Raw genomic sequence first — 27392 nt, 5'->3', positions numbered from 1 at the left:
GGATTACGTACGACAAATCATGTGCTCAATACGAATCAAATTTTGATTAGATAGTACAAATCAATACGAATTAAATTCTGATTAGATACGATAAATCAAGTGTTAAATACGAAACAAATTCTGATTAGATACAACAAATCAAGTGTTAAATACGAATTAAATTCTGATTAGATACGAAAAATCAAATGTTAAATACGAATCAAATTCTGATTAGATACGATAAATTAAGTGTTAAATACAAATCAAATTATGATTAGATACGACAAATATTACGTGTTAAATACGAATCAAATTATGATTAGATACGATAAATCAAGTGTTAAATACGAATTAAAGTTTGATATGATTAATGTACGACAATAATGAGTTTATCACGTCACATCATATTGAATAACACGTGGCCAAATTCGGGCATCCCTCAATAATTCTTGTTACACCATATCGAGTAACACATGGCCAAATTTGGGCATCTCTTAGCTTTGTATTTATTTTGTTCGAAAGAAACACAACATAGTTAAAAAGAGAAAAAACATGTTTTATAATTAAGTAGATTAAAATTTTATTCTTCAAAATTTGAGAATCAATTAAACTCCTTCCCTTTTTCGATTTGTTTGGTACAAATATAATGTAAAGTTTGTTATCTTGTCTTTACTCCTCAATATTATCAATAAGACATTCTTAAACAAAATTGCTTCTAATTGAAAATAAAAAATAAATATAAATGTATATTAGTAGTTGTTTTTGATGATTTACAAACAGTATAGAGACATTATTTATACAATAAGATCAACGTTGTTAAGAATCATAAATGTGATAGTTGAATAATTAAGAAGATGTTTGAGAAACCAATATAATAAATTTTATGTGGATTCTTCGACTTCTGTAGATAAATATGTTAGTTTAACATATTCATGTAAACATAACGAGGTGACACAATGTAAATTTGTCACGTAGAAAAACATTTTGTGAGAATAACAACAATTTCATCATGAGTAGAATTGAATGATGAGAGTCTTTAGAGCGACTCGTTCGCGAACAAAGTGGCAGTCGATTTCAATGTATCTAGTCCGGTCATGGAAGACCGGATTGACGAACAAGAATGCAATTTCAATGTTGTCACATCATAGATAGACTTGGACATTGAAAGTTGAAGTTCGCCGAGAAGATATTGTAACCAATAATTGAGTGGAGGATGAGCTAGAGCCCAAAATTCATACTTTAGTGCGAGAAATAACAACTAGCTATTGTTCCCAAAGATTAAATTATCAACAAAAATATGCAATAGTCAGTAGTGGATCGCTGATAATCAAGACAACTAGCCTAATCAACATTTGAGTAGGCAACGAGAGAAATGTGATACGACACGAATCAAGAGCCCATAATACGAGGTATTTCAAAGGTATCTTAAGATTCATTTAATTGCTCTCCAATCAATAGTGGTAGGGGAATGCATAAACTAACATTATGATTAACAATTAACAACAAATGAATACTTCTTTCTCTTATAAAACATGTTCGTCAAGGAATTTCAGAAATTAGGTCATACGGCTCACAAACTCAAATGGAGATATTTTATAGGGACAAAAGGCAGTTAATGAGGAAGCAGTAAATTTCTACAAAAAGCTGATTGGAACAAAAACGAGCACAATAATAGAGGACAGCCGAAGATTGCTTCAACATATTATGCAAAGGAAAATTAGTGAAGAAAGTGGTAACCAATTGATTACAAAAGTCAGTATGGAAGAAGTCAGAAAAGTTGTGTTTTCGATGAAAGAGGATAAAAGCTCATGGCCAGATGGTTTCAACGCGAACTTCTTCAAAGAAAACTGAGAAATAATGGGTAAAGATGTAAGCAAATGGGTTTTGGAATTCTTTTCAAAACAGGAAAATGTTGAAGCAATGGAACATCACAGTGTTGAATTTTATTCCTAAGAATTCAATTATGGAAAAAATTCAGGACTTTCGTCCTATTTCATGCTGCAATGTTATTTACAAAATTATTTCGCAACGTTTGAAAAAATAGCTATTGATAAGTTTGTGGGATTAGGGAAATCAACATTTATTCCTAAACGCTCTATTTCTCATAATATCCTACTCATGCAGAACTTATTGAATGGATATGGCAAGAAAAACATATCGCCATGTGTAGTTTTCAAAATTGACATTAGAAAAGCTTTTGACTCGATCAAATGGGGATCAATCCACGAATTCCTCCTTGCTGCAGGTTTTCCAATTATTTTTATTGATTGAATTATGCAATGTGTTTTCACTCCTCACTTTATTGTGAGCGTGAATGGTATTCATGGAGACTTTTTAAGGGTGAAAGGAGAGTAAGGCAAGGAAACCCTATATCTCCTTACCTATTCGTCTTAATAATAGAAATTCTTGACTGCATTTTTAAAATCTTTCTGAGAAGCCATCATTTCAAATTTCATCCGTACTGCAAAGAAGAAGCAATAACCCATATATGTTTTGTAGATGATCTATTTTTTGTGGTTTATGCGAATATTGAATCTGTTAGTATAATCAAAGAAGCTTTAACAATCTTTTCGAGTATTACAAGTTTATACATCAATGAGGACAAAAGTCAGGTTTTCCATGGAGGGGTTAATGAAGAAAAGAAAGAAAACATATTCAATATTATGGGAATCAAGGAAGGTGAACTACAGTGAAATACCTTGGAGTACCCCTATCATCAAAACAACTTTGATATAATCACTTTAGACAACTAATAAAAAAAGTTAGAAATTTTGTCTTGGGTTGGGCTACGAAAAGACTATCTTATGCAGGTAGAATTGAACTCGTTAAAAGAGTAATCTTTGAAATTATTGGCTACTGGGCACAACAGATAGTCATCCCAAAGAAAGTAATGACTGAACTCAATAGAATCATGAGAGATTACATCTGGGGAACACAAGGCAGAGGAGACAAAAAAAGTCAAATGGGAGAATGTTTGCACTATCATAAAAGAATGCGGACTAGGAATAAAAAGTTGTGCTGAATGGAATAATGCTCTCACCATCAGGAGCTTATGGGAGTTGGAGCAAAAATCGGAATCCCTATGGGTCAAATGGGTACATACAAGATTTATGAAAGAAGAATAGAGTATCTGGACACAAAGCATCAATGAAAGAATGACATGGTCATTGAAGATCCTAAAAACAAGAAAATGTGTCTTTCAAATGGTGAAAACCACAATTGGAAATGGAAGAGGGGTACTATTTTGGAATGATCATTGGCTGGATAATATTCTCATTATATTAAAAGAAGATATGCAAAGAAACAAAATTAGAAGAGAATACATCAAGTACTCATTGTGAGACGTCTATGAAGGTAAATGTGATTCACTTTTGAGGCGTATTCTAGAAGGTGATAGAATCCTAAACCTAATGAGGCAGAATAAACTCAATAAAAAAAATGATGAAATATGCTAGAAAATAGAAAGCAATGAGAAGTTCATTACAGAAAAGACATGGGAAATGGTTAGAACAAGAGGACAAGAGGTAGACTGACATAATGTGGTGTGGTCTCTAAAGATTATTCTCGTCACCAATTTATTCTTTGACTGGTATACAGGAAATGTTGACAACAAAAGACAGAATTCGAAAATACATAAACATTCTTGATATCAAGTGTGTCCTATGTTTGGGAGTTGAGGAAAGTATAAACCATTTATTTGGGGAATGCTCTTTTGTATTACAAATCTGGAGGAGGTATGCTGCAAATATGAACATCATCAACTTTCCAGGAACATTAGAAGAAATCCAAGAGTGGATGATGAATAAAGCAAAAAGAGATCATTCTATGTAAGTATGTTGAAATGTTACTTTGGAGCAATAATCTATATTATTTGGAAAGTAAGAAATTCAAGAACTCGCAGTGGAAGAAGTAGAACCGCTGAAGATATTTGGGGAGATATAACTTCAGATGGAAATGCATTCATTCAATCTTAGAGAGAAATCGAAAGGAATGAAGATAATAGAAAGCGTTGTCAAATATGAGATATTTCGTTTGAGAAAGTCACATGTAGAATCAAAGTAAAAACGCTATAAGCGCTAATTGATTATTGTTGTTGTTTGTAATTTAATTATTGTTTCATTGTCAAATCTACAAATTGTCTAGATCTGATATTAAATTTTTGTATTTTTTTTCCCTTCTTTTGAGTTTTTTTAATGAAATGACACTAAGATGTTTTCCAAAAAAAATTGAATGGATCAACAAGAGGGTCTGCATCATGTTTAGAGATAGAAGATCCAACAACTGTAATAAGAAGATGTTATGCATTGTACATATAAGTATGATTCAAGATGTTTGAGATGTAGTTAGTTTGGCTAAGATATAAGGCAACATGTGTGTTAAAGTGACCTCAATCCCAAGAAAATATTGAATATCTTCGATGTCTTAAGATTGAAACATGTTTTTGTAATTGAATTATAAAGGAGAAGATATGAGACGTAGAGTTAATCGTAAGGATGATGTCGTCCACATAAACAAAGAAGTAGGCATATATATTACCATTATGATACAAGATCAAAGATGTCTCTAATTTGGATTCAACAAATCAAATTGAAGATAATGCATTATGGAGAGTGGAGTGTCATGTACAAGGAGTTTGCTTGAGTCCATACATGTTTTTTTTATTTTATAGATAACACACATGATTCGATAGTTTTAGATGAGTGAAATCAAGGGTGGACCATAAATACATTTCAAGTAATGCACCATAGATATATGCATTGCTGACGTCGAGTTGGTGAATAGACTATTGATAGGTAACAACAAAGGAGAAAATTGTTCAGATGGTCGTGAGTTTGATAATTGGACTAAAAGTCTTTTCGTAGTCAATATTAGATTATTGTTGAAAGTATTTCGCAACTAGTCGTGCTTTGTGGCGTTCAATGGTTCAACAAGTTTTACGTTTTAGTTTAAAAACTTATTTGTATCCATAACATTTTAGTTTACTAACGATTTGAAAACAATTGGAGCATAACATGTTGTATCAATTGATAAGCTAGTATGAAAATGGAGGAAATAAATTATGAAACATATGTTGGTTATTTGTTTGTGCTCCCAACTATGTAATAAAAAAGTACAACCTATTTAGAAGTCCATTTGTATTAAATAGGAACATGATTGTCTTATTGAGCTGTCCTCGTCCTGCTATAAAAGTTGAAGGAAACAGGCTAATCTAAATACATCCAAAAGACATCTAAGTATAAACTTATAGAGATAGTGAGATCCGTTATTTGTTAAACTATTATCTTCATTTATTTTGTGTTTAATATTTGATTATAGTGAAGTTTCTTTTGGACGAAAGTTCCGTGATTTTTACTCCTTGATTTGAGAAGTTTTTTCACTTAAAATTTTTGGTGTTCTTGTGTCATTTATATTTCCGTTTATGTTTGTTGTTTTCCGCTCCTAAAGATTCAATCAAGTGAGAAATAATTTATTATCACAAGTGTGATTATTCTGCTTATGTTTTTTGGATCCATGGACTTGAAGTTCTCCAAGAAAGTAAGACCAAATTAGATGGAGGAAGAAACTTTTTAACTTAAATCAAGACAAATATTTGTTAAGATTATAATATGTAAATTTAGCCGCAATGTTCTAGACAAGAGTTAAGACAAGAAGAATTAAGAAGAAACAAGATCAAACGATTTGGAATCAATTTAGAAAGTGAAAAAAATGTTACAACTTTGCTTAAGTAGTTTAAGTGATAATAATGGTTTTTAAAATATCAAAGATCACCGGTTCAACTATGGAAGTGAAAATCTTAATTATAGAGTGTCATGTTAGTTTTTTAACCATTGGAAACAATTGGAGCATCAAGATAACATGTTGTATCAATTGATCAAGCTAGTATGAAAATGGAGGAAATAAATTATGAAACTTCTTGGGAATAATGTTTTGAATTCAAATCTTAGCATATCCTCTTATTGGACGCAGGTCAGCTTCGACCTAACCATTCTAAAATCCTGTGTTGTTTCAAATTTTGTTTTTTTAAATGGTCATGTATGAAGACTTTATCTCATAACTTTATATAAACGAGCTTATGTGTTTTACCACTTAGTTATGAGTTTCTACTAGTTTTTGTTTTGTTTTTTTCTCAAATTTTTCTAAAGTGTTATTTGATTGTATTGGTGTTTTTACTGCTTTCAATTTTTTTTACTTTTGTCTATTTGATTGTTTGTGTCTATTCCTTATATAATTAACAAAAAATAATAATAATAATAATGTACAAAATTGAGGATATTTTCATTGTGCTTGTTTATCAAAAGGGTATCCAGGTATAACAAAATTCACAAGTCAAAACATCCACCTTCTTTTAAAAACTATCTATTAAGAGCAAACAAAGTTTTCATAAGATTCAAACAAACATAATGGGGGACAACAACAACAACAATCAGTTGATTGACCATTCAAATCTAGACCAGACGTATTAACAACAAAGAAGAATTCAGCAAAAAGCATTTCTTCATCATCCTCCAAATGCCTCAAGGAGACACCATTAATTTGAAATCAGGAGACTGAATCATCAATGAATCTAAATACCTCTCATCTTCTTCCTCTTCCAATTGCTTATAATAATAAGAACAATCTCGAGATTTTGGTCTTTCAGGACTTTCGGGTATTTCCATAAATTCCTCCAGCCAGGTATCTCGATCATCCAACTGAGAAAATTATTGTACAGCATTCTATCAATATCAATCTTAAAAAAGAACAGAATTCGAAAAGAACAAGTAAAATGATCATTATATAAACCTTGAATGAATTTGAGAAATGAGACAGGGGTGGAGCCAACTTAATATCTGTTCACAAGAAAGGAAAAAAAAAACAAACATAATAGTTAGATTTTCCTAGGCTGAAACAAAAAAAAACATAATAAATAAAAGGGTAGTTTACTGATCTATTTCATACCACTCCTTCCAATTGTTTTCCAAAAACAATCCAAATCCATGACTTCTTCTCTCTTCTTTGCTTTTATGCATTCTTCATGATTATGCATAAAGCCTTCATCATGTTCATCAAAAGAGTTACAAGATTCATCTATCTTCACTGAATTTGAGATATCTGTGAGAGCTTTTCTACCCCCTGTTTGCAATTTTTCAGAAACTTTTGGAACAACAACTTTCTTGCCTTGTTTGAAAGAAGAAACTTGTGAATGTGGGTTCTTCGAGTTTGTAAGATCACCCAAGATTTTCCTTACAGATTTCTTGGATTTTGATATGTCTTTATTCTTCTTTTGTGCATTTGAGACACTAATCTTTCCACAGGCCAGAGTTCCTTAAAAAAAACAGTTCTTTAACATCAACTAACATAAAATGGAAGAAAAACACTGTTCATTATTCAATAGATCAAATTACCATCATAAGGGAGGTGGTTGTTTCGGTCTTGAATCAGTCTCTGCATAATGTTTATAAACACGTATTCTGAAAAAACAAAAATTTGATTTTACAAAAGTTCCTTATCAATTGAAAACTGAAATAGTGATCTTGTTCAATGATCTATCTATTGGGATATCATCAAAGAACTAGTTCTAGATACTTATAAAAATATACTACTATAGAATAATTGGAAACCAAACCACCGAAAAGTTAAGATTTTCAGTGATTTTTGAAAGAAAACCCAGAGAAGAAATGGAGGATGATGCTTAAATGCTTACCGTTGGTGGGAGATGCTAAGAACAAAGAAAGGGGAAGAAGACAGAGAGAGAGCGCAGAAACTGATGAAAGGAAGAAAGAAAAGGGAAGTTAGTTTTTTTAAACCTGTATGTGATCAATTGGACCGTTGGATCGAAAAATGTCACAACGGTCTTTAATATCAACCAATTTAAAGAGTAATCCATGTGATGTTTTATTAAGACCGTTGGATTAGGAGGGATAATAATATTTTATTATATTTTATATTATTATATTCTTATTATATTTACTAATTTAACTAAGGTATAAATATATATATTATCTTAAATATATACACAATATTATTCTATTTCTCTATTTTCTAACCTAGTACAAGAATTTAGCCATTAGATTTGATGGCTGTTTAGAGTTTGTGTATTTATTTTTGAATATTAATGTTTATATTGATTCAACTTTAAATGAATAAATTTTTAAAATTTGCATTCTCTATCTATATACTTCATTAAAGAGAACTTTTATCGGATCATGATAATAATACATCATGTACTTTTACCTCAAGTTTTTTTTATTCAGAATGTTATAATCATATAATTTCTGAATCTTATTTTCTCACATTTACAAAAAAAAAGTTTATTATTTCGCATGTTCATATGGCTGATAATACTACTTTGAACGTTCAAACGGTTAGGGAAAATCCTGACAAAAACACAAAAGAAGAAAACAAATAAAAAAAACACTCTAATATAATTTGATAATACATACGTCTCCAAGATACAAGTATTTGGTGCAATAAACCAAATATGGGATAATTTTTTTTATACACTAAGAAACTTCCCTAACTCTCATCATCTTCCGATGTGGGATTCTATTCTAATTGTGAATATAGTTTCTTTTATATATTAAGAAACTTTTGTCACTCCCATCATCTTCCGATGTAGGATTATAATTGTGTCAAAAACAACAAATCTCCACCTTGACACAATATCCAAATACAAATCTTCATTATTAAAAATAATTCTTAAGTGCTTCCAATTGGCGTTCTTCAGCGCCGACTCAAACGCGGAATATGTTTACCAAATCTAAACAATGTTTAAATTTGGTTTCCCATGTCTTTCATCTTGAACTCTTTAATCAATTGAGAATTCAATTTGTCAATTTCATATTGGCTCTTTGATGCTATCAATATATCATCAACGTACAAGAGTAGATAGATGTAAGACTCATCTTGCAATTTGCGCAAATACACACATGAACTGAATCTGCTTCTTATGTACTTGTGCTCCATCATAAACTTGTCAAGTTGCTTGTACCATTGTCTCGACGATTGCTTCAATCTATACAATGATTTGTTCATCATGCAAACCCAATTTTCTTTATCATCAACTTTGAATCCATCTGGTTGATAAATATAAATTTTCTCGTTTGTTAGATCTATCATTTCTCAAATTTGCACTCTCCATTATGTCACCCTTCTATATATCGTTTGAGTTCTTTAATTTCTAGTGGTTCCTTAGGCCCTATTAAGACTCAAACTTTTGATTGTGTTTCTTGTGAGCTTTTTAAAGGACACTTTATATTTTTTTTTTCCTAATGATTCTAATTCCTTAGCTGCTTTTGATATGATTCACTCTGATATTTGGGGTCCTGCACCACATAATACTATGGGTGATTTGAAATATTATGTGATATTTATTGATGATTTTTCTCGTTATACATGAATCATTTGGTACGTAATAAGTCTAAATTGTCCTCCATTTACATTCGTTTTACCAATATGATTCATACTCAGTTTTTCTCCAAAATTAAAATCTTGCGTACTAATAATTCCATGGAATACAAAGACACAAAATTCATAAAGTTTCTAGCACAAGAGAGCACAATTATTCAAATATCTTGTCCTGAAATTTCTCAACAAAATGGTCGGGCATAACAAAAACAAGACACAATCTTAATGTTGTTCGAGCCCTTCTCATATCGTCTTCTTGTCCCGATAATTTTAGGAAGAAACAACTTTCATCGCTATTTATACTACAAGTGTATTCCTTTTTCTATCACAGGTAACATATCTCCTTTGAATGTCTTTTTCATCGAGCTACAAATTATCAAACTCTCAAAAAGTTTTTTGATGTGCTTGTTTTGTTTTATTACAACCTCATGAGTACACTAAATTAGAAACTTGAATTTGATTATTTTGTTTCTCAGGTTATGGAATCGAACACAAAATGATATAGGTGTTGAATTCATTGTCTCAACATCTTCGTATCTCTCGTCATGTATCATTTTGGGAACATAAGATGTTTTTCAACTATATCTAAATTTAGAGTCAATGAACTTTCTACTCAATTTTTCTTGTGATCATACCAGACCTTTGTTTCAAACCACCCATAGTATTATGAGCATCTTTGTTTTAATGAACCTTCTACTATAGAGTTATGAGCATACTCTGATGCTGACTGGGCAAGGGATTCAATTGATCGTCGATCCACTATTAACTATTATTTTTTCTTGACACATCTCTAATTTCATGGAGAAGTAAGAAACCAATTGTTGTTTCTCGCTCTAGTACATAATCTGAATATCGTGTTTTTGCAAATACTACCCCTAGCTTCTCTAACTATAATAGTTATTTCAAGATATGGGTGTTCCTTCATTCGTATGCTATTTCTCTCTTCTAGATAATAATAATAGTGTAATGCACATCATGTCATTAATGGTACCATATAATTGATTCATATTTTTTCGCAAACTTAGATTGCCTACATTTTTACCAAATCTCATCCTTAGCGTATTCAAAATTTAGTCTCAATCTCAAGTTATTCAATTTTGTTTACTATAGAAATCCAAAATCTCATATATATAATTAGATATATATATTTTTTTGTAGACTTGAAACAAAATTTCATTTTCTGGCTCAAGCTTTTGGAGGGATACATTCAAGACTTACAAGAAGTCAATAACTATTACTCAACCTAATTAAAAAAAAATCAGTACTATAATGTGAAAATTTAAAAAATAAAAAAAGTAGAGATGAAGACACTAGTAAGTTTATTGGGTCTTGGTCCATTTTCCCTTCTTCCATAAAGAGTAAAAACAATAAAATGTGAATGTCAAATTTAAATAACATTTTATCATTTATTGGGAGATTGAGTAATACTTCCCACCATCTCAAGTGAAACACATGGTTGTTCCACTGGTACCTGCATACATCAAAATATCAAATCATTTTTTTTATTAAATACAGAAATTATGATCAAGACATAAACATTATCACATAAAAAAAAGCATAAAAAACACGGACATTATCATCATTAGCTACCTATGAAAGAACGAAAAATGTGACAAAAACATCTTAAAACATCGTCACATTATCGCAAAGATTAGATTGCAACTCCTACTTAATGATTTTAAAAACAACATGAATATAGATAAACCCGGTTTAAAAGTAGACACTTACAAAATGGCCTGCACCGAGTATCCAATAGAAGAATAGGTTTTTATAGGACCGGAAAAACCCTTTTGTGACCTTGCCTTGCCCGCAGTACAATGGAGTTCTGCTCAAATTCAAGAAATTGTTCAAGCCATCCCATCTGTTTGCATATATTATTTAATTAGTTGTAAAATAAGTTAAAAACAAATTGATTCCATCAAAGTTTAAAATGAAGATTCTAATTATTATTACTAAAAATCAATATTTTTTAAATTGTAAGAGAAAAACTAGAAAAGTATATATACTTGAGTTTTTTGACCCATGCTTCTGTTCCTTTGGTTGAGCATATTAAGTCAACCTGTCATTGGTTAAATGTAAACATAAAAAGTTAGCCTATTTGTTATATTATATGAAGGTTTTACCATTGGTTAATATAACCCAATTAAGAATTGTTGGATGGTTTATATTGATTATGAAAAAGTTACACATATATAAAAATAATTACCTGTCCATTGTAAATGGTCACATTTATGCCTTTGGCAAGTAACTCGTCAACCTGATAAATATAAAAAGAAATAAATCGACGTTTTTTAAATATTCAATAAAAATGTCATAAATAAATTAGACACATGATAATTCAAATCGACCACCTCATGGATTCTTGGCTTCATGAAATCACCCATCATAGCTGTGAACACAAGATCGCTTTGTCCTCCCCACCTATCATGGTCATCTCATTGCGATCATGTTACAAAATGAAACATATAGAACAATATACTCGGTTTAGTTTACTCACGTCACGCTGGATGGAATAATCTTGAGTTTTTGCCTTATTGGTCCATTCATTAAGCTTCCGAGATCAACAGAATTGGTTCCAGGATTTGCATGATTTAAAGAAGACGCGACTTTTTTGTAGTAGTAGTTATTTCCGAGGGATTTCTTGTAGTTTTGAGACTTAACAATTTCAACAGTACTGACACCTTCCGAGGAATCCAACATGAAGTTATAGAAATCCTGCGATATTGAAATTAAGTTACTCAAAAATCTTCAACATTACTTTTCTTTAAGAGGAAAAAAAGAAAAGAGACCACAAAGTTGCTTCTAGAAGAAATGTAATCTTCAAGATCTCCCCAAGTTTGTGTGGCATCTTCATACTTTCCAATTGCAAGTTGTTTCTTGATCTTTCGTGCCAAACTATTCATAAAATGAAAATCAAATGAAAGACCGAAAAAAGTGTCTAGAAAATGTATAATTATATCCATTCCCTATGACTCGAGAACAAACATAAAACATGTTTCATCCCATATCCGATGATTGATTCAAATGTGATGTTAAACGAGCATAAACATTGTTTTAAAGTGTCACGACCATGTATTTGTGTGTCACGGGTCACATTTATGGCAAAAGAAAGTCTTATTTGTTAAGTTTTCTCGCAATTGCAATAACCAAATCTAATTTATGTAACATTTGATTGAATAGGAGAAGGTACCTAATAGATTGCTTCAAGCCAATGTCATCAAGTCTTGACATGTCCTTAAGAATAGGTCCCCAAGAGAACTGCATTATTATAGACACTCTAAAATAAATTCAATTTCACTCTAAAGCACCAAAAATAATGGAAATACTAAACCATAACATTAAAGTTTGAGGAATATGCTTTGATTATTATATGGACAAACAAATTGATCATGTAGAGAAAGATAGATTTAAATTGTTTTAATATATTTTTTTGTAACTAAAACCTTATAATATTGAATTACAAGTTACCAAACTTAAAAAGTAATTATTAGGTACCACAAAATGTTCAGGAGAAATCCAACTATCTCCCAAAGCCACCCCTTCAAGTACAAAAAAATGTCATTAACATTCTCTATGTATAATGTATTAAATTAGTTACAACATTTTATTTTTTACAGATTTATTTATTTTCCTAACCTCCGAGACGTAGTTTTAGCTGTCCATTTTCGATTGCCTTGGCAGCCGAAAGTGCGAGAGTAACTGCAAACTTTCCCCCATATGACTCCGCGACAATAAAAACCGGGCTCTTTTGAAGCGTTTCATTTCCATTGAATAACGCTTTCAACAGTGTGGTTAGATCTTGTGCTGCCTCCTCGTCAGTTTTCACGACTAAACTCGTGTCATCCACATAACTATATCCCGTTCCAACAGGATTATCCTGTTAAATCACGAGTTATAAATAGATGGAACAATTTATATTTAAAAATCTCTAAACATATAGTTAGATTAATTAATTACCACAAACAAAAGATCTGCCTTGGTGAGCCAAGTTGAATTTCGAGGCTTCAATTCTTCATCAAGTGGCCCAATTTCCCCGAAGTTTCCAAATCCTACTCCCGAACCTCCCTGATTTCAAGAAAATATCAATAAAATCAAAACTTCTAAAAGTTTGAGGACTATGTTTTGAATGATTTAACATTGTAAAGACAAATTTATAAAATAATTTACAAGTGTTTGATACTTACAGGGCCTCCTTGAAGCCATAATATTATTGGCCATGGATTAGAAGGATCTTCAACTCTTTGAGGACTTCTATAAAGCCACCAGAACATATGTGCTTCTACATTAAATATATAATCCACAAAAATGAAAACTCAATTAGAAACCATCAATAAATATTACAATTCGAGTTTTCGAATGAATCAAATATGAAAAAACATTAGAGAAGTGACAAATTTATAATTTACGAGAAGAAAGGAGCTAGGGCGTACTAGGTCGAACTTCGACGTAACCCCATTGTTCAGATCCATCGTCGGTTCCTGAGGAAGTATGAAATGTTGCATGGACAAATGAATTGGAAGCTATAATGGCTAGGGAAAGGATGAGGATGAAATTATACATGGATGTCATTTTGGAGGTTCAAATGAAGAAGAAGAAGAAGTAATGTTGAGTATGTGTTTATATAATGAAAATGTAATGAAAGCTTCTTGACCCCATTGCAATTGGATAATGATAAATAGAGACATTAAACTTATAGATGAAGATGACAAATCCAATAATTCATTATTTTGGGGAAAAATCCAACAATTATTTGATTAGACAATTAAGTGATCAAAAAGTTGAAAATTCCTTTGCTTAAAGAAATACAAAGATTCTCTATTTAAATAAACAAACACAACAACATGTAATTTTGTTAAAAATAGAAAATTATTATCCAACAAAAGAATTGTTTTGCTAGCATAGTTATGCTCTTAATAAACCTAGACAATTAATGGAAACAAAAACTTTATTAGGATAGTTTAAATGATAAGAGTCTTGTTTAGAGATAAAAAAACAAATTCGAATTTGTTTTATGATTTGAAACGCATTAAGTTGAAGTGAATGATGAATAACTATCGTGTTCAACCGGATTTGAACAGTCACTAAGACCTTGATTTTGAGTCTATACTAGTTTGTTTTGGTCATGGGCCGGTTTGGGACATGGTTACGAGAGTATTTTAGATTTGCCGAGAATTGAACCTTGGCGTGAAATCATAAATATATAACACTAAACACGATTAGCTAGGATACTCTAAACTGAAACTTAATTTTTCATTCCAATCTGGCACTAAGCTCCAGAATTCTTGCTGTTTGAACATTGGGATTGACTCCATAATTTGTACATTTGTGATGTCCCTTGTACCATTTATCTTTTATTATTGCAAATAAATTAATCATTTGTTTTCCTTGCTTATTAGCAAGAACAACTTAAATTGTTTTATAAGAGAATTTTCTTGACCTGTTAAAGAGCAAACAAGATATGAGACAAAATGAATAGGTAGGACAGATATCCGGCTGGCTGGAATGATGCATGTCACATAAACATTCTGGCCAAATTTGGACTCATTATTCAGTCTATTTAGAAACAGCGTTAGCAAGATTGCGACACATGTGAGAATATATGTTATATATAAACTAGGTAAACAAAAATAATTCCTAGGCTGCAGGTGAAAACCGTAAATTAGTTGAGTCACCACAGTCGACGATTTAAAGCCGAAAGGTAGTTGAGAACATAATTATAGTACACTAACTTTAAATTTGTCTGCCCTTCTTTTTTCATATGAATTGGCATTTCATTACTAGTCTAAGTCTAGTCCTTGGTTAAAACTCAATGTATGGCTCACATGCCACTTTGTTCTAACAATATTCAAAAGGTGACTCTAGCTAGTTGCACTTTGTTCCGACATCGGGTTGGATTTTGATACAATTTTTAACATTTAGACCAGCGATTTGGGCAAAAACCAAAGACTCGAGGTTTTGGGTTTTACACGTGTTTGAAGATTCTCAACATCTATTAAAATAGTGTTAATACACTGTCAAAATTTCATCTCGTAGTTTGAAGGGTTCAAATTATTTGAAACATGATTTCTTGTGTGTAACACACTTGTGTTGTTGTTGGTAGTCGCAAAACAAGAGATCACACAATTTATTGAGAAACTATGAGAGCTTTATGATGAATGAATCATGGACTACATCAAAATCAAGATATATTCTTCATAATCTCATCCTAATAAATTAAAAGTGATTGTTATGTTGGGCAATTGTTATAATCTATTTGTTTTTTATGAGTTTTCTCTATTGGGAGAAGTTGTAAAAGTTTGAGATTCCTTCATTGTTGAATTTGAACTGGCGACAGATATATAAAACATTAATATAATATGATTAGTCCGTTATTGGATTAATTTTAAAAAGTTAAAATCGATGTCTCACCTTCTTCTATATTGTCGTCAGGGTGACAAATATTTAGAGCATACTACGGAGTATGAGCATATGACTGATATCCAGTTAGTGATGTCTGAATCTTTTTGAAAAAATTGTCATAATAAAAAAAGAAATGTAAAAAAGAACGCACTAATAATTTGATAACGTAACTCGGTCAAATGTTATCTACATCTCTAAGCACTAAGGTTATCAATTAATAAGGAAGAAGATATACAAGTATTGTTTGTAATAAACCAAAGAGGGGATAGTTTCTTTTATAGACTAAAAGCTTCGCCCACTCTCATCATCTTTCGATTTGGGATTCTAATTGTATGCCAAAAACAAAAAATCTCCACCTTGACATAATATTCAATACAATTCTTTGTTATTAAAAAATAGTTCTTAAGTGCTTCCAATTGACACTCTTCAGCGCCGACTCAAACGCGAAAAATGTTTACCAAATCTAAACAATGTTTAAATTTGGTTTTTCTCATGTCTTTTATCTCGAACTCTTTACTCAATTGAGCCTTCAATTTGTCAATTTCTGCTCTCTAGATAGGCACGATCGAATTGTTCTGCACGTCAATCGATTTATGATACTCTAATCTTTTTCTTCTATACCATATGACTTTCTGAACTCAATAGCAATATCTAGACCCTATTAAAAAAGACAATCTAGAACTTCACATTGCCACATGCCGAAATACCCAATTCCATCAAATATTTCCACCGCAAACTTCAAATTCGACATTTGAGACCTCGTCTAAGATGACGAAGGAGTTGATGTCCCTTTTGAAGACTCAACCACCATGCTAATGACGAACCTTCGGCTTTGATGCCACTTGTTAGAAAAACCAACAGAATAAAAGAAGAAATGTAAGAAAGAACACACTAAGAATTTGATAACGGAGTTCAACCAAATTTTGCCTACGTCTCTATGCACTAGGCTATCAATTAATAAGGAAGAAGAGATACAAATATTGGGTGCAATAAATCAAAGAGGGAGAGTTTCTTTTATAGACTAAGAAACTTCTCCCACTCCCATCATCTTCCGATGTGTCGGTAGTTGTTGGGAGATTTCGATCGAGGCGACAAATATGACAGACCTGAATCGTTAAGTCACTATCCATATTATCTTTCAGTGGACTATTTAGTGAGAAAATAATCGATGTATTTTCAGTGATCGTATTCGACTGATACGTATCATTCACAACGCTATTATTATGACATTTTTGAAATTTGTTTTTGATAGACTTTTAGAGTTGGTTAGGGAGTTTATCATCCTTTGAAGATATTTTTGCTCATTTTCATGAATTTTAATTTTTGATTTGTTATGATGTCATATTTAGTTTTGTTGTCGAATAGGATCTTAATAACATAAACTTGGTTAAAATTTTATATTTCACACTTTTCCTGTAATATATATTAATCTAATTTACCAATAATGTAAAGGTGTGAAGATACTATCTATTGGGAAAGGTTTTTAGGCTTTGTATAATGGACAAACATGGATGTTTTGGGGCTTTTGGAGTAGATGTTGCAAGAACCCATAGATTGAGATAACAAGAAAATGCCCATTATACAATGAATGTGTTTTTTTTCCTTTGTAAGAACAAAAAAATGTATGAAGTAGAAAATTAATATAATAATTTGTCAAAGGCTACCTAGTTAATTGATTTTTTAATAGATTTATCAAACCTATATAATATTTTCTTGACAAATTTGGGTAGAGTTTCATTCTTGATTTTGAGTTGCTACACATGTCTGGGTGATTAGGGCTACCTATATATATATAATTTTCATTCTTATTTGGTTTAATCGTGAAGTGGTTAGAACAATCTTACAATTATAACTTTGTTTAATTAAAATGTTTTTAGTGAGAATTTAACTTCAGATCGTCTTAAGAAAGATTATATTGGTCATAAGAAGTAGATTTACAAATACTCTTTTTTTCATCTGGAGATTTTAGTTGTGTTAGAGAGGCTTCTTATTGTAAATTATGAACCCTTTATTCTTCAATTTTGCTCTAAGGGATTTACTTTTATTTCTTTTCTTATTTCCCTTGAAAGATAATTTGCACATTTCCTCTTTCCACTTACTCTGCCTTTTCTTTGACATTGACTTGATAGACTTTATAAAGTTATTTACTTATCAGGAAAGAAAAATCATATTCTCCATATTATAATGTTTGCTATCAATTTTATTTATTTATTTACTTACTAATTACTGCAAATAGGCTTTCACCACTTTCTAAGTCAGAGTGGTCCATCTTCTTCCTTTTTCTTTTCTTTTTTATTTCAGAAATTTATCATATCTAGTTTACATATGATTGGAGCTTTGTAACTAATTATTCCCAATTTGATTTCCAATACAATTTCACTATTGGTAAAATAAACAAGATTTCTTAATCTCATATATTCAATCAATTTAAATCTAATTCTTAAGATCTTATTTATTTTGAATATCTTACAATGATGGTGAAAGTGAATTTTAAAATGGCTGGTGACAATTTGACGAGCCTCTATGTATATAGGGGTGATGTAAAACCATTTGTTAAAATAGTAAATTCCTCATGGAATTAATGCTGAAAATAAGTAGCTAAAAATTAAAGAAATTGTTAAAATACTAAGAACATCAGCAGCACACAAGACCTCTGCCCTCTCATTTTGTCAAATCTATATTCCACCTCAACAGAAAGCGGGCACATATTGTACTTGGGCAAAACACTCTAATGCTTCCCCCGCCCTCTTATCTAAATAATTTAAAGGTGAATTTTATTTATACTATTTTAAATAAATAATTAATTTATACTATTATAACTAATATTCCTATATTATAGGAAAATTAGAATTTAAACCCTTAAAACATGTTAATGTAATTAATAAAAAAATATATTTATTTATTTAAAATATATATTTATTAATTAAATATATATATAACTAATATTAAATAAATTGAAATATAAAATATTTTTATAATTTAAAATATATTATAATATTAAAAACAAGAATAAATTTAAGAATATATAACTAATATTCTTATATTATAGAAAAATTTGAAAATATATAATTAATATTTCTATATTATAATAAAATATAAAATATTTTTATAATTTAAAATATATTATAATATTATTATAATTAAATATATAATTAATATTCCTGTATTATAATAAAATTTTAGAATATATATTTATTTAATGTTATTATAATGTTACTTACAAATAGTAGTAAAAAATATTATAATTAAATATATAACTAATATTCTTATATTATATTATAGAATATATTATATTATATAATTATAAAAATGTTAGGGCATGACCGGTATAGAGGACACCCTCCTTTTGCTTTTATACAATGCAAAAAATGAAAAAAAAAACAATGAACTGCCATTTTCCACGTTGTCTGATGCAGGCACAGATCATACGCTGGAAATGCTCTAACAATATTAAAGGTATGATAAAATTAAATATAAATCTTCACCACCATTCACGCCTCATCTTCAACATATATTTTTATTATATATCTCACCCAAATCGGGACGGATTTTCCTGTACTAAATATTCAAATTATTTTTTAAATGATATAAATTATTTTTAATATTAAATATTATTTTTTAACTTTTAATTAATATACTTGTAAAAGAAAATTACATGGAAGAAAAAGAGGAGAGATGAAATCTGTTTAAATTTATTTTAATTAAAAACTAGTTTGAATTTTTTTAATTAAAAACTTGTTTGATCGGTAGATAGGAGGAAACTTATGATTTTTTTTTTTTTTTTATTAATGATGATTTCAATTGGGTCAGAAAAACTAATTAAGATTTGATTAGTTAATTTAGGTACATATTTAAATTTTTTTTTTATCTTAAAATTATAACACAAATATATTTATTTATATATATATTCGGGCGGGGTGGGGAGCAGACCAAAGAATTACCATCGATCCCTGCCCTAAATTCCGACTAGGGAAATTCGCTTCAATCAGTTTGGATCAACTCGATTAATGTTGGAGCGGTTTTAAATTGTCCTCCATAACCAAAACGTTGTCATATAATATATACTTACTAAGATTCCATAAATACACTAACAATTGCTTTACAAAAAATGTATTTTTCTAAGAAACGGTTGATAACTCTAATATTTATTTGTAGAATTCTGAGTTCCGCTTTTCATTCAAAGTGCGACTAATTCCCGCGAGTTAAGCACACGGTCAACAAACACATTTAACTAGGCAAACGAAACTTGTTGCATTCGAGCTCAAACTCAGGACTGAATTCACACTTTTTTTTCCGCTAAGATAGAAGAATGGATAACTTCAATATTTTATAAGCATTTAAAATATAAGTGTAACAAATTTCTCAATATCTTTTCAAAAAAAAAAAATATATATATATTATCAACTTACAAATTGGGACAAACAATCAATTAACCAAATTTGTAAGACGAATAAACGACAAAATAATAAAAACGACAAAACAATAAAAACGACAAACTTCATACCTATAAACATATCTACAATTATTTGCATGTTTATTTCGTGCTTAGACTCTAATTACGCGTGCTTAGTCTCAATTACATTTAGATTATTTTCTCAAAAATTGCATTTCGTTGCTGAAGCAAAAAATTCGATGGTTCAAGGTGTTTTATAGTTATAAACATTCATCCTCATCCTCCCATGCTAATAACTAATTAATTGTAAATTAATTCATTAGGATATAATAATTATTTTTATCTTAAGTTTTAGATCGGGTCTTAAATTATATAGTCCGATTTTTTATATATGTACTATTAAAAAGCTTTGAAATACATTCCTCACTAATTTAAATAATGTTAGTATTTTTTTTTAATTTTTTAATATATTCTGAATAAATTGTTTTATTTTAGTTTTTTTATTCAATATTTAATTTAATAATAATTTTTTTTTTGTTATAAATAACATATTTGAACCCAAGTTTCACTTTTAAGCCCAAATTCAAAGGTATTATCAAATCTTTAAGGTAACCTATTTTAAAATTATAAATCTCTAATTCTGAAAAAAATAAATATTAATAATTCAGTATTCATATATCAAAGTTTTTATCCACAATCTCACAAGTCAAACACTCTAAAACCATCGTTGATACGACAAAATCATCGTCACGAAGATAAATTTGAATTCGAATAACAAACAAACGATGGATCCGTAAACTCCACCACTTCATGTCTGAAATGGAAAGAGGACCAAAGAGCCTAGGTCAATATCTAACAGCCAGATATCATCTTAATTTCCTTACTATATTATATAGAATGTAGGAATTGTATATATAAAAATTAAGAAATAGAGTAATCATAAAATCATTTTTGGTACATATAGTATTTATAATCAATAGATTCCCATTTAAGCTTATCCTTATATGCTAAGTAATTTAAGATAAATTCTCTAAAATGAATATTATATTAATTTTGATATTTTTTTCCTTTTCTTCTTTTCTTTTCATTTTTCTATATTTAAAAATAACATTTAATGATGTAAAGAATATTGCTATAGTGGCCGACCTTGTGACAATGTAGAGACGCAAAGAAGATTCAAAAAGTAGCCCAAGCATCAAACATTATCGAACGGTCATAAATTGTCAACAGGAATTAAAGTCAATATAAGCCGTCGATTGACCTTTTTAGTCCAGGCAATGCTTTGTTGTTTATTTCAAAGGTTCGGTTTGTATTAGGCCCCCTTCCTTTCTCTCTCTTAAAAATAATTTATCAGTTTCTCTCTCCTCATCATCATCGTCACTTTGAGGAATCTAACAGTTGTGCCCAACGCAAACAACCACATTGCATTACCTCTTTCAACAATGGTACGTTAACGCCTTTTACAGATGAAAAGATTGGATCTTTTCATTTCTTTAAATTAGTTAAATGTCTAATCTTTGTGGGTGGATTTCGATTTTGGGTTTTTGTAGGAGACAACAATGGCGGTCCCTCCGTGGCTTGAGCCGCTTTTTAAGGCCGATTTCTTCACAGTTTGTCGGAGCCACCGTGGCGCCACCAAGAGTGAATGTAATATGTACTGTTTGGATTGTAATGTCGATTCATTTTGCTTACACTGCCGATCATCCAAACATAAAGATCATCGGGTTATTCAGGTTAGTAATTCTCTTTCTCTCTCACACACAACAAACATGTTTTTGTGTGTGTGTTTTTGTATTGGTTGCAATGGGAATAAGAAGCAACCACCGGTTGGTTTTCAGACAATGAGTGGGTTTTAAGCAAAATGGTCAAATGTTTTTTTTTCAAATGTATATATAATAAGTTAATATGAGTTATTTTGAGCTATTTTTAATGATTTTTGTTGTTGTTGTTGTTGTTGAGAAAATAGACATTGGTAACTAGGGATGAAATCAAATCACATCAATGAAATTTTCATTTACAAACAAGCTAGGGCTTCAAGGAAAAACCTTGTACAATTATTATTATTGCTTTAGAGTATGTCTACATTTTGAAATTTAAACTATAACCAATAGCTTAACATTGAAATAATTCACCACCAATCTTACATCTCTTATTTTTCATGTATTTCTGTTAGTACTAGCAAATGTGAATGACCTAATGAACATATATTTTGCTTCTTTCTAAGAACTTTAAAATGGTCTTCAACTTCTCTTTTAGGGTTGAATCTTACATAACAATGCATTCATTTGACGCTGTAAAAGAAAGTTTCTAGAAAATATGTAATCAACAAAATGGTAAAATGATGTAAAAGTGACATTTTGTTGTTGGTTACATGCAGATAAGAAGATCATCCTACCATGATGTGGTGAGGGTTTCGGAGATTGAAATGGTTTTAGACATAAGTGGAATTCAAACATATGTGATAAACAGTGCTAGGGTTTTGTTTCTTAATGAGAGACCACAGCCCAAGGCAGGGAAATCAGTTTCACATATTTGTGAAATATGTACAAGGAGCCTTTTGGACACTTCTCGTTTCTGCTCATTGGCCTGCAAGGTATCTCTTATAATATCCATCCTCTAATTAGCTATATTAACTTCTCTTATTTGCAAATTAATCATCCATGATATATATACACACATTAGCCACACTGCTTATAATTAAACTAATGAGTAATGATTGTCTCACATTGATAAATTTGTTATTCAATTTTAAAACCCATGTCACTAATGAACTTTAAAAAATAGTTGTGAAATTATTTGTTAGTTCATGATAAACATAATAGTCATACTTTTTGTGCAAAAAATAGGCCATTTATGTACAAATCAAGTATAAAAGGATTATAAGATAGTCAAAAGTTGAATTAGAATAGCAAGTACAAATAAATTAAGGAATGATATGAATATATAGTCAATAGTGGATGTCTATGTTCTACAAAAACAAATATAAATATGAATGTTATATATGGTCCATCCCATTTTAGTTAAGTCTCTTTAATTAATTTGTTATGTTATTCACTAAGGATATTTTATTTGTCTCTTTCATATTGCAATTTGACTTTTCCTCAATGTCATTTTTCCTCATTCTATTATTCTATTTAATTTTTTTTGATATTGTAGAACTTTTTATTACACTTGATAATTTGGTGTCTAAGGAACTGAGTTGATTGTGTTGATTGTTTCTGTGACATCAATGTTAGATGTGAAGATTACGACTTGATAGCTTATAGTTTTGAGGAAGCTAATATAATACAAATATAAGTACACATGATGATACAAGTAGTATGTTGAAAGATAATAAACATTTCCTAAAACATAAGACATGAGATGATACTAACAAAGCATTCAAATATATGCTTGAACATTATACACAATAAACTAATTTTCCCCTTAACCATCTCCCAAATGATCCCACATTTGTCTCAAACCCATCAAATATAACCAAGAATTAAGATGTAGAAATGCACCTCCAATCCAACTTCTCTATCTTGAACCAAAACCCATAAATATGAGTAAGTCACAAATATATGTACTTTTAATTAATCCTGTCAAATGTTTTTTTTTTTGTGAATTTTCAACCCTCAAGAGATAATTCCCCTTTGAAGTGTATCAATAACCTTATTTGAGTTGGCATTAGTATCAATTGTATTTTGACCCACATGGAATGTAGGCTGTTCTTCGGAAATTACATTGACAATGACTTTTTTTTAGTATGTTAGCTAACCTTATAAAATACTTGAATAGAGTAACAAGGTTAATTGGGCAAAATGCGAGAAACTAAATAACTCTGGATTTGTCTTGATATGTAAATTAGTTTGGGCACAAAAATGGTGACAAATTTCAGTAGTAAAGAAGCCTCGAAAGAGGCATGTCAGACCATATAATAGGAAATATGCGCTAACTGAGCGTAAAAAGATGTGTTAACCTAGGCTCACTCGAGATTTGAGAATTAATTTAATGATGTTTTTGTATGCGCCTTTGAACTGTTTACTTTTGATTTGGTGTGAAATTTATGATAAGTCATAACTTATTCTTACATTTTTTGGTGAATTTTCTCACATGATTTTGGTTCAGGAGACAAATGTTGTTTAAATAGGGTTAAAATCAAAATATTTTTAATGGTTTATATAAAATAAATCACAGTCTAAGTAAAAATTGCAATTGTTTTGAGAAAAACATATTTTAAAAAATAGCAAATACTCTTATTTATCAATTATTTGCCAAATGGATGGTCTTTTTTTTTTTTTATGTTGATTGAATGTTAAGTTTGATCATTTATTTTAGAATCTAATATATTGTGTATAATGAATTAGCTTGAAGGGATAAAAAGAAATGGTGATGCAAGCTTTGTCTTAGAGGGCAAGAATATTGATGCAGAAGTAGATAGAAGAAGAAGAGGAGGAGAAGGGATGCCTAGAATGACAATTTCATCATCAAGGGAAAATGAAGAAGGATTACAACAAGCCATATACCCTCCCACAACTCTTTCTAGTTCAAGGAGAAGAAAGGGCATTCCTCATAGAGCACCATTTGGCTCTTAATTAATTTGAAGTAATGATTTAATATAGTGAAGTACTAAATTACCCTTTTGAAAAAAAAGTGAAAGGAATTCTTATGTTTATTCAAATGATCATGTGCATATTGCTCTATTGGATTGTTTAGTAGGTCCTAGATGGATTGCACATTATTGTTGCAGGGGCTACATATAATTTTATAGATCATTTGTGCTGCTTCTTAAAATCAAATTCAAAAAAACTTTTTAATTCAATTATTTGGACATTTATTGTGGTATGAATTATGATGCACATAAATGATAAGAAAACTCCAAAATTGGTGATCATTGTAATAGGAAGGTGTGAATTTGGGGGTTTTCTTGAAGAACTTTTTAGGAGGTCAAATGGAGATTCATCTTCGTGAAGGAAATGAATCTATACATGACAAAGTATTTTTGAATTAAATGATTTATCATAAATAAGTGAGATACAATTTTTTTTTATCTATATTTAAAAAGGGAATGATACTCCCCCAACAAACACTAGTTAAAAAAGGTCTACTTCAACTGAATTTTCAGTTGGTGTAAAGTAAAATCCTGTTGAGGTTGAGGAGAAACAACATCGTAGAAGTTGGTTGGTATCCGTTGCTAAAAATACCGTAGTTGTTGGTAGAAAGGAAAAAAATTGTTCTAAGAGCGGTTGTTTTTTCTCAACAGATACCGACATAGGATAGGAGTAGTTATTTTTTCTCAACAAAAGGCCTAGGAGTAATTATTTTTCTAAATACAAATCGGCCTAAGAGCAAGTGCTCTTTCTCAACAGAAACCGACATAAAAGTGGTTAATATGGTTAGAATAAAAAAAAATGCTAGTAATTTGTAAATAATAAATTCAACATGTTTTAAAATGCAATTTCAACCTTTAAACTAGACCATTTCAGTATAATTCAGTCAATAATTCAACCATTTTTCTTTGTAATTACAAACAAAACTAGTTAATCTCATCATCTACAAAATTATCCCAAAAAAATAAAAAGTCCAACTAATTATTACCCTTTCACTTGTGTCATACACAAAATAATACTTCAACTAATTTTATTTCTTTTCTGAATTAATTTCTCCGTCATCCAAATTTATTGTACCAATCAAATTATTAACAAATAAAAATGATCAAAAAAACTAGTAACTTGCATTGACATAAATAATTCAAATTAATAATTTGACCTATATTAGAAGGTGTAGTTGGTGGCATTCATGTAGATAAAAGTGCCTGAAAAATGTGTCATCAAAGCTGTAATTTTCTGATCCATTTTAAGTTTATCTCTTAACCTCAGTGCTTCAACATTTTTCATTCTAGTCTATCTTGTAATCAACCACCGCGCAAAAGGCAGTTTGCGTGTTTGGTTGGTATTAACGTTTTGGAGAAGACAACTCAAACAAAATGTATTTGTTCTTCTCAAGACTAAATGATATATGTAAGAAAAAATATGATGAATTAATTATTCAAAAAAACAATAAAGACCTAAAGAAAGATGCATGTGGAGGTAAGGATCAATCCTTAAGAGTGAATCAAAACCATCTTTAATGAATGTAAAGTTTGGATAGGATTCAATGAGTTTTTGACTTTCTTATAGAACTTTTAATGTTAAAAAATGTACTGTGAGCACTTTAGGTGTAGTGGATTTAGATTCATAGCTATTAGTTTGAGATTTTTTTTGTAAGGGTTTTGTTTTATTAATGTAAATATTTAATTTAAATTCTTTTTTACTAGCATCAATACCTTTATTGTCATGATCCAATTTAAATAATAATGATTTTAGTATAAATTTTAAAGTTGTAATCTTGTAAGATCATAAAAGAAGACATTCCATTTTAAAAATAGAAAAACAACATAATATAAACATCAATCTGAAGATTAAACAATTAATTTTGTGTCAAAATAATCAAATCATAATATATATCCAATTGAAGAAGCTTAATGAAGTCCTTTGAGGAGTCTTTCTTAATATATAGATAGATTGGACCCACAGCCACATGGGTCATTTATGTAAAGAAAAACATCTCCTTATAAATTAATATTTTATTATTATTTATTATTAGTACAAGGGTGACCAAAAGAATAATAATGAAATGGGGTCACCAATTGGATATTGATTTATTTTACTCTTTTTCCTTTTTCTTTTTTCAGTTCCAATCATCTTCCAAGTATATAAGAGGAGAGGAAAAGATGAATAGATATGTATGATTACATTGAAATGTTAAATTTTTAAAGGATAAAACATGTTATATTGATTCATTTAATGGTAAATATCTTAATTAAACACAAATCATCATCTTCTTTAAACACAAGATCGAATTCGCATTTTGTATGAAGTAGAAGAGTAATACAAAAAATTTTACGTAAAAAACCTTTCCATATTCAAAAACTAAAAATTATGAGACCTCGTTGAGACAAAGAATGTGATGTGCATCCCGAATGAAAATGATGTTTGGATTGCTCGTTGAAATGAACATTTTTTCTTTTTGTAATATTAATATAAACTTTCAACAAATTATATTTGTAAATATGATATCAAATAATTTTTTTCTAAATCTCAAATTTAATTTATTATGAATTAGTAGTCTAATTAACTTATTTATTTTTGAGAATTAAATATTTTTAATAATTTAAAAGTGTGGCATAATCAATGTCTTTCCAAGATGGAAG

The 27392-nt window shown here is 29.9% G+C and overlaps 3 protein-coding genes across 3 annotated transcripts; 1 reads left to right on the top strand and 2 right to left on the bottom strand.

Annotated features, from left to right (window-relative positions):
• Positions 1-6298: 6298 nt before the first annotated feature.
• Positions 6299-7852, bottom strand: LOC124912820. Its single transcript, XM_047453464.1, has 5 exons — positions 7664-7852; positions 7365-7430; positions 6919-7284; positions 6763-6809; positions 6299-6671 (listed from the first exon to the last, which is right to left on the bottom strand). The coding sequence occupies exons 2-5, from the start codon at positions 7408-7410 to the stop codon at positions 6495-6497; spliced, it is 636 nt and encodes a 211-aa protein (XP_047309420.1). The 5' UTR covers positions 7411-7430; positions 7664-7852; the 3' UTR covers positions 6299-6494.
• Positions 7853-10633: 2781 nt separating this feature from the next.
• LOC124912184 (serine carboxypeptidase-like 51) lies at positions 10634-14008 on the bottom strand. The gene is made up of 13 exons (XM_047452746.1): positions 13797-14008; positions 13551-13645; positions 13324-13431; positions 13003-13243; positions 12862-12905; positions 12557-12624; positions 12156-12261; positions 11864-12081; positions 11718-11787; positions 11573-11623; positions 11373-11425; positions 11095-11227; positions 10634-10837 (listed from the first exon to the last, which is right to left on the bottom strand). Exons 1-13 carry the CDS (start codon positions 13933-13935, stop codon positions 10769-10771), a joined length of 1395 nt encoding a protein of 464 aa, XP_047308702.1. The 5' UTR covers positions 13936-14008; the 3' UTR covers positions 10634-10768.
• A 7456-nt stretch (positions 14009-21464) lies between these two features.
• Positions 21465-24769, top strand: LOC124912624 (protein RGF1 INDUCIBLE TRANSCRIPTION FACTOR 1-like). The gene is made up of 4 exons (XM_047453267.1): positions 21465-21603; positions 21709-21891; positions 22536-22751; positions 24508-24769. Exons 1-4 carry the CDS (start codon positions 21601-21603, stop codon positions 24733-24735), a joined length of 630 nt encoding a protein of 209 aa, XP_047309223.1. The 5' UTR covers positions 21465-21600; the 3' UTR covers positions 24736-24769.
• Positions 24770-27392: the final 2623 nt, after the last annotated feature.

The sequence above is a fragment of the Impatiens glandulifera genome, chromosome 8 (genome assembly GCF_907164915.1).
Source record: "Impatiens glandulifera chromosome 8, dImpGla2.1, whole genome shotgun sequence".
Taxonomy (NCBI): domain Eukaryota; kingdom Viridiplantae; phylum Streptophyta; class Magnoliopsida; order Ericales; family Balsaminaceae; genus Impatiens; species Impatiens glandulifera.
The sequence above is the reverse complement of the archived record's forward strand: the minus strand, read 5'-3'. Positions and strand labels throughout refer to the sequence as shown.

Coding starts and splice junctions, on each gene's coding strand:
- LOC124912184 (XM_047452746.1), bottom strand. CDS start 13,935: ATGACATCCATGTATAATTTCATCCTCATCCTTTCCCTAGCCATTATA. Junction 13,646..13,796: donor TTACGTCGAAGTTCGACCTA/GTACGCCCTAGC, acceptor TATTTAATGTAG/AAGCACATATGTTCTGGTGG. Junction 12,082..12,155: donor CTTCTAGAAGCAACTTTGTG/GTCTCTTTTCTT, acceptor TCAATATCGCAG/GATTTCTATAACTTCATGTT.
- LOC124912624 (XM_047453267.1), top strand. Junction 21,892..22,535: donor AAGATCATCGGGTTATTCAG/GTTAGTAATTCT, acceptor GGTTACATGCAG/ATAAGAAGATCATCCTACCA. Junction 22,752..24,507: donor TCTGCTCATTGGCCTGCAAG/GTATCTCTTATA, acceptor ATAATGAATTAG/CTTGAAGGGATAAAAAGAAA.
- LOC124912820 (XM_047453464.1), bottom strand. CDS start 7,410: ATGCAGAGACTGATTCAAGACCGAAACAACCACCTCCCTTATGATG. Junction 7,285..7,364: donor CAACCACCTCCCTTATGATG/GTAATTTGATCT, acceptor GTTTTTTTTAAG/GAACTCTGGCCTGTGGAAAG. Junction 6,810..6,918: donor GAAAACAATTGGAAGGAGTG/GTATGAAATAGA, acceptor TCTTGTGAACAG/ATATTAAGTTGGCTCCACCC.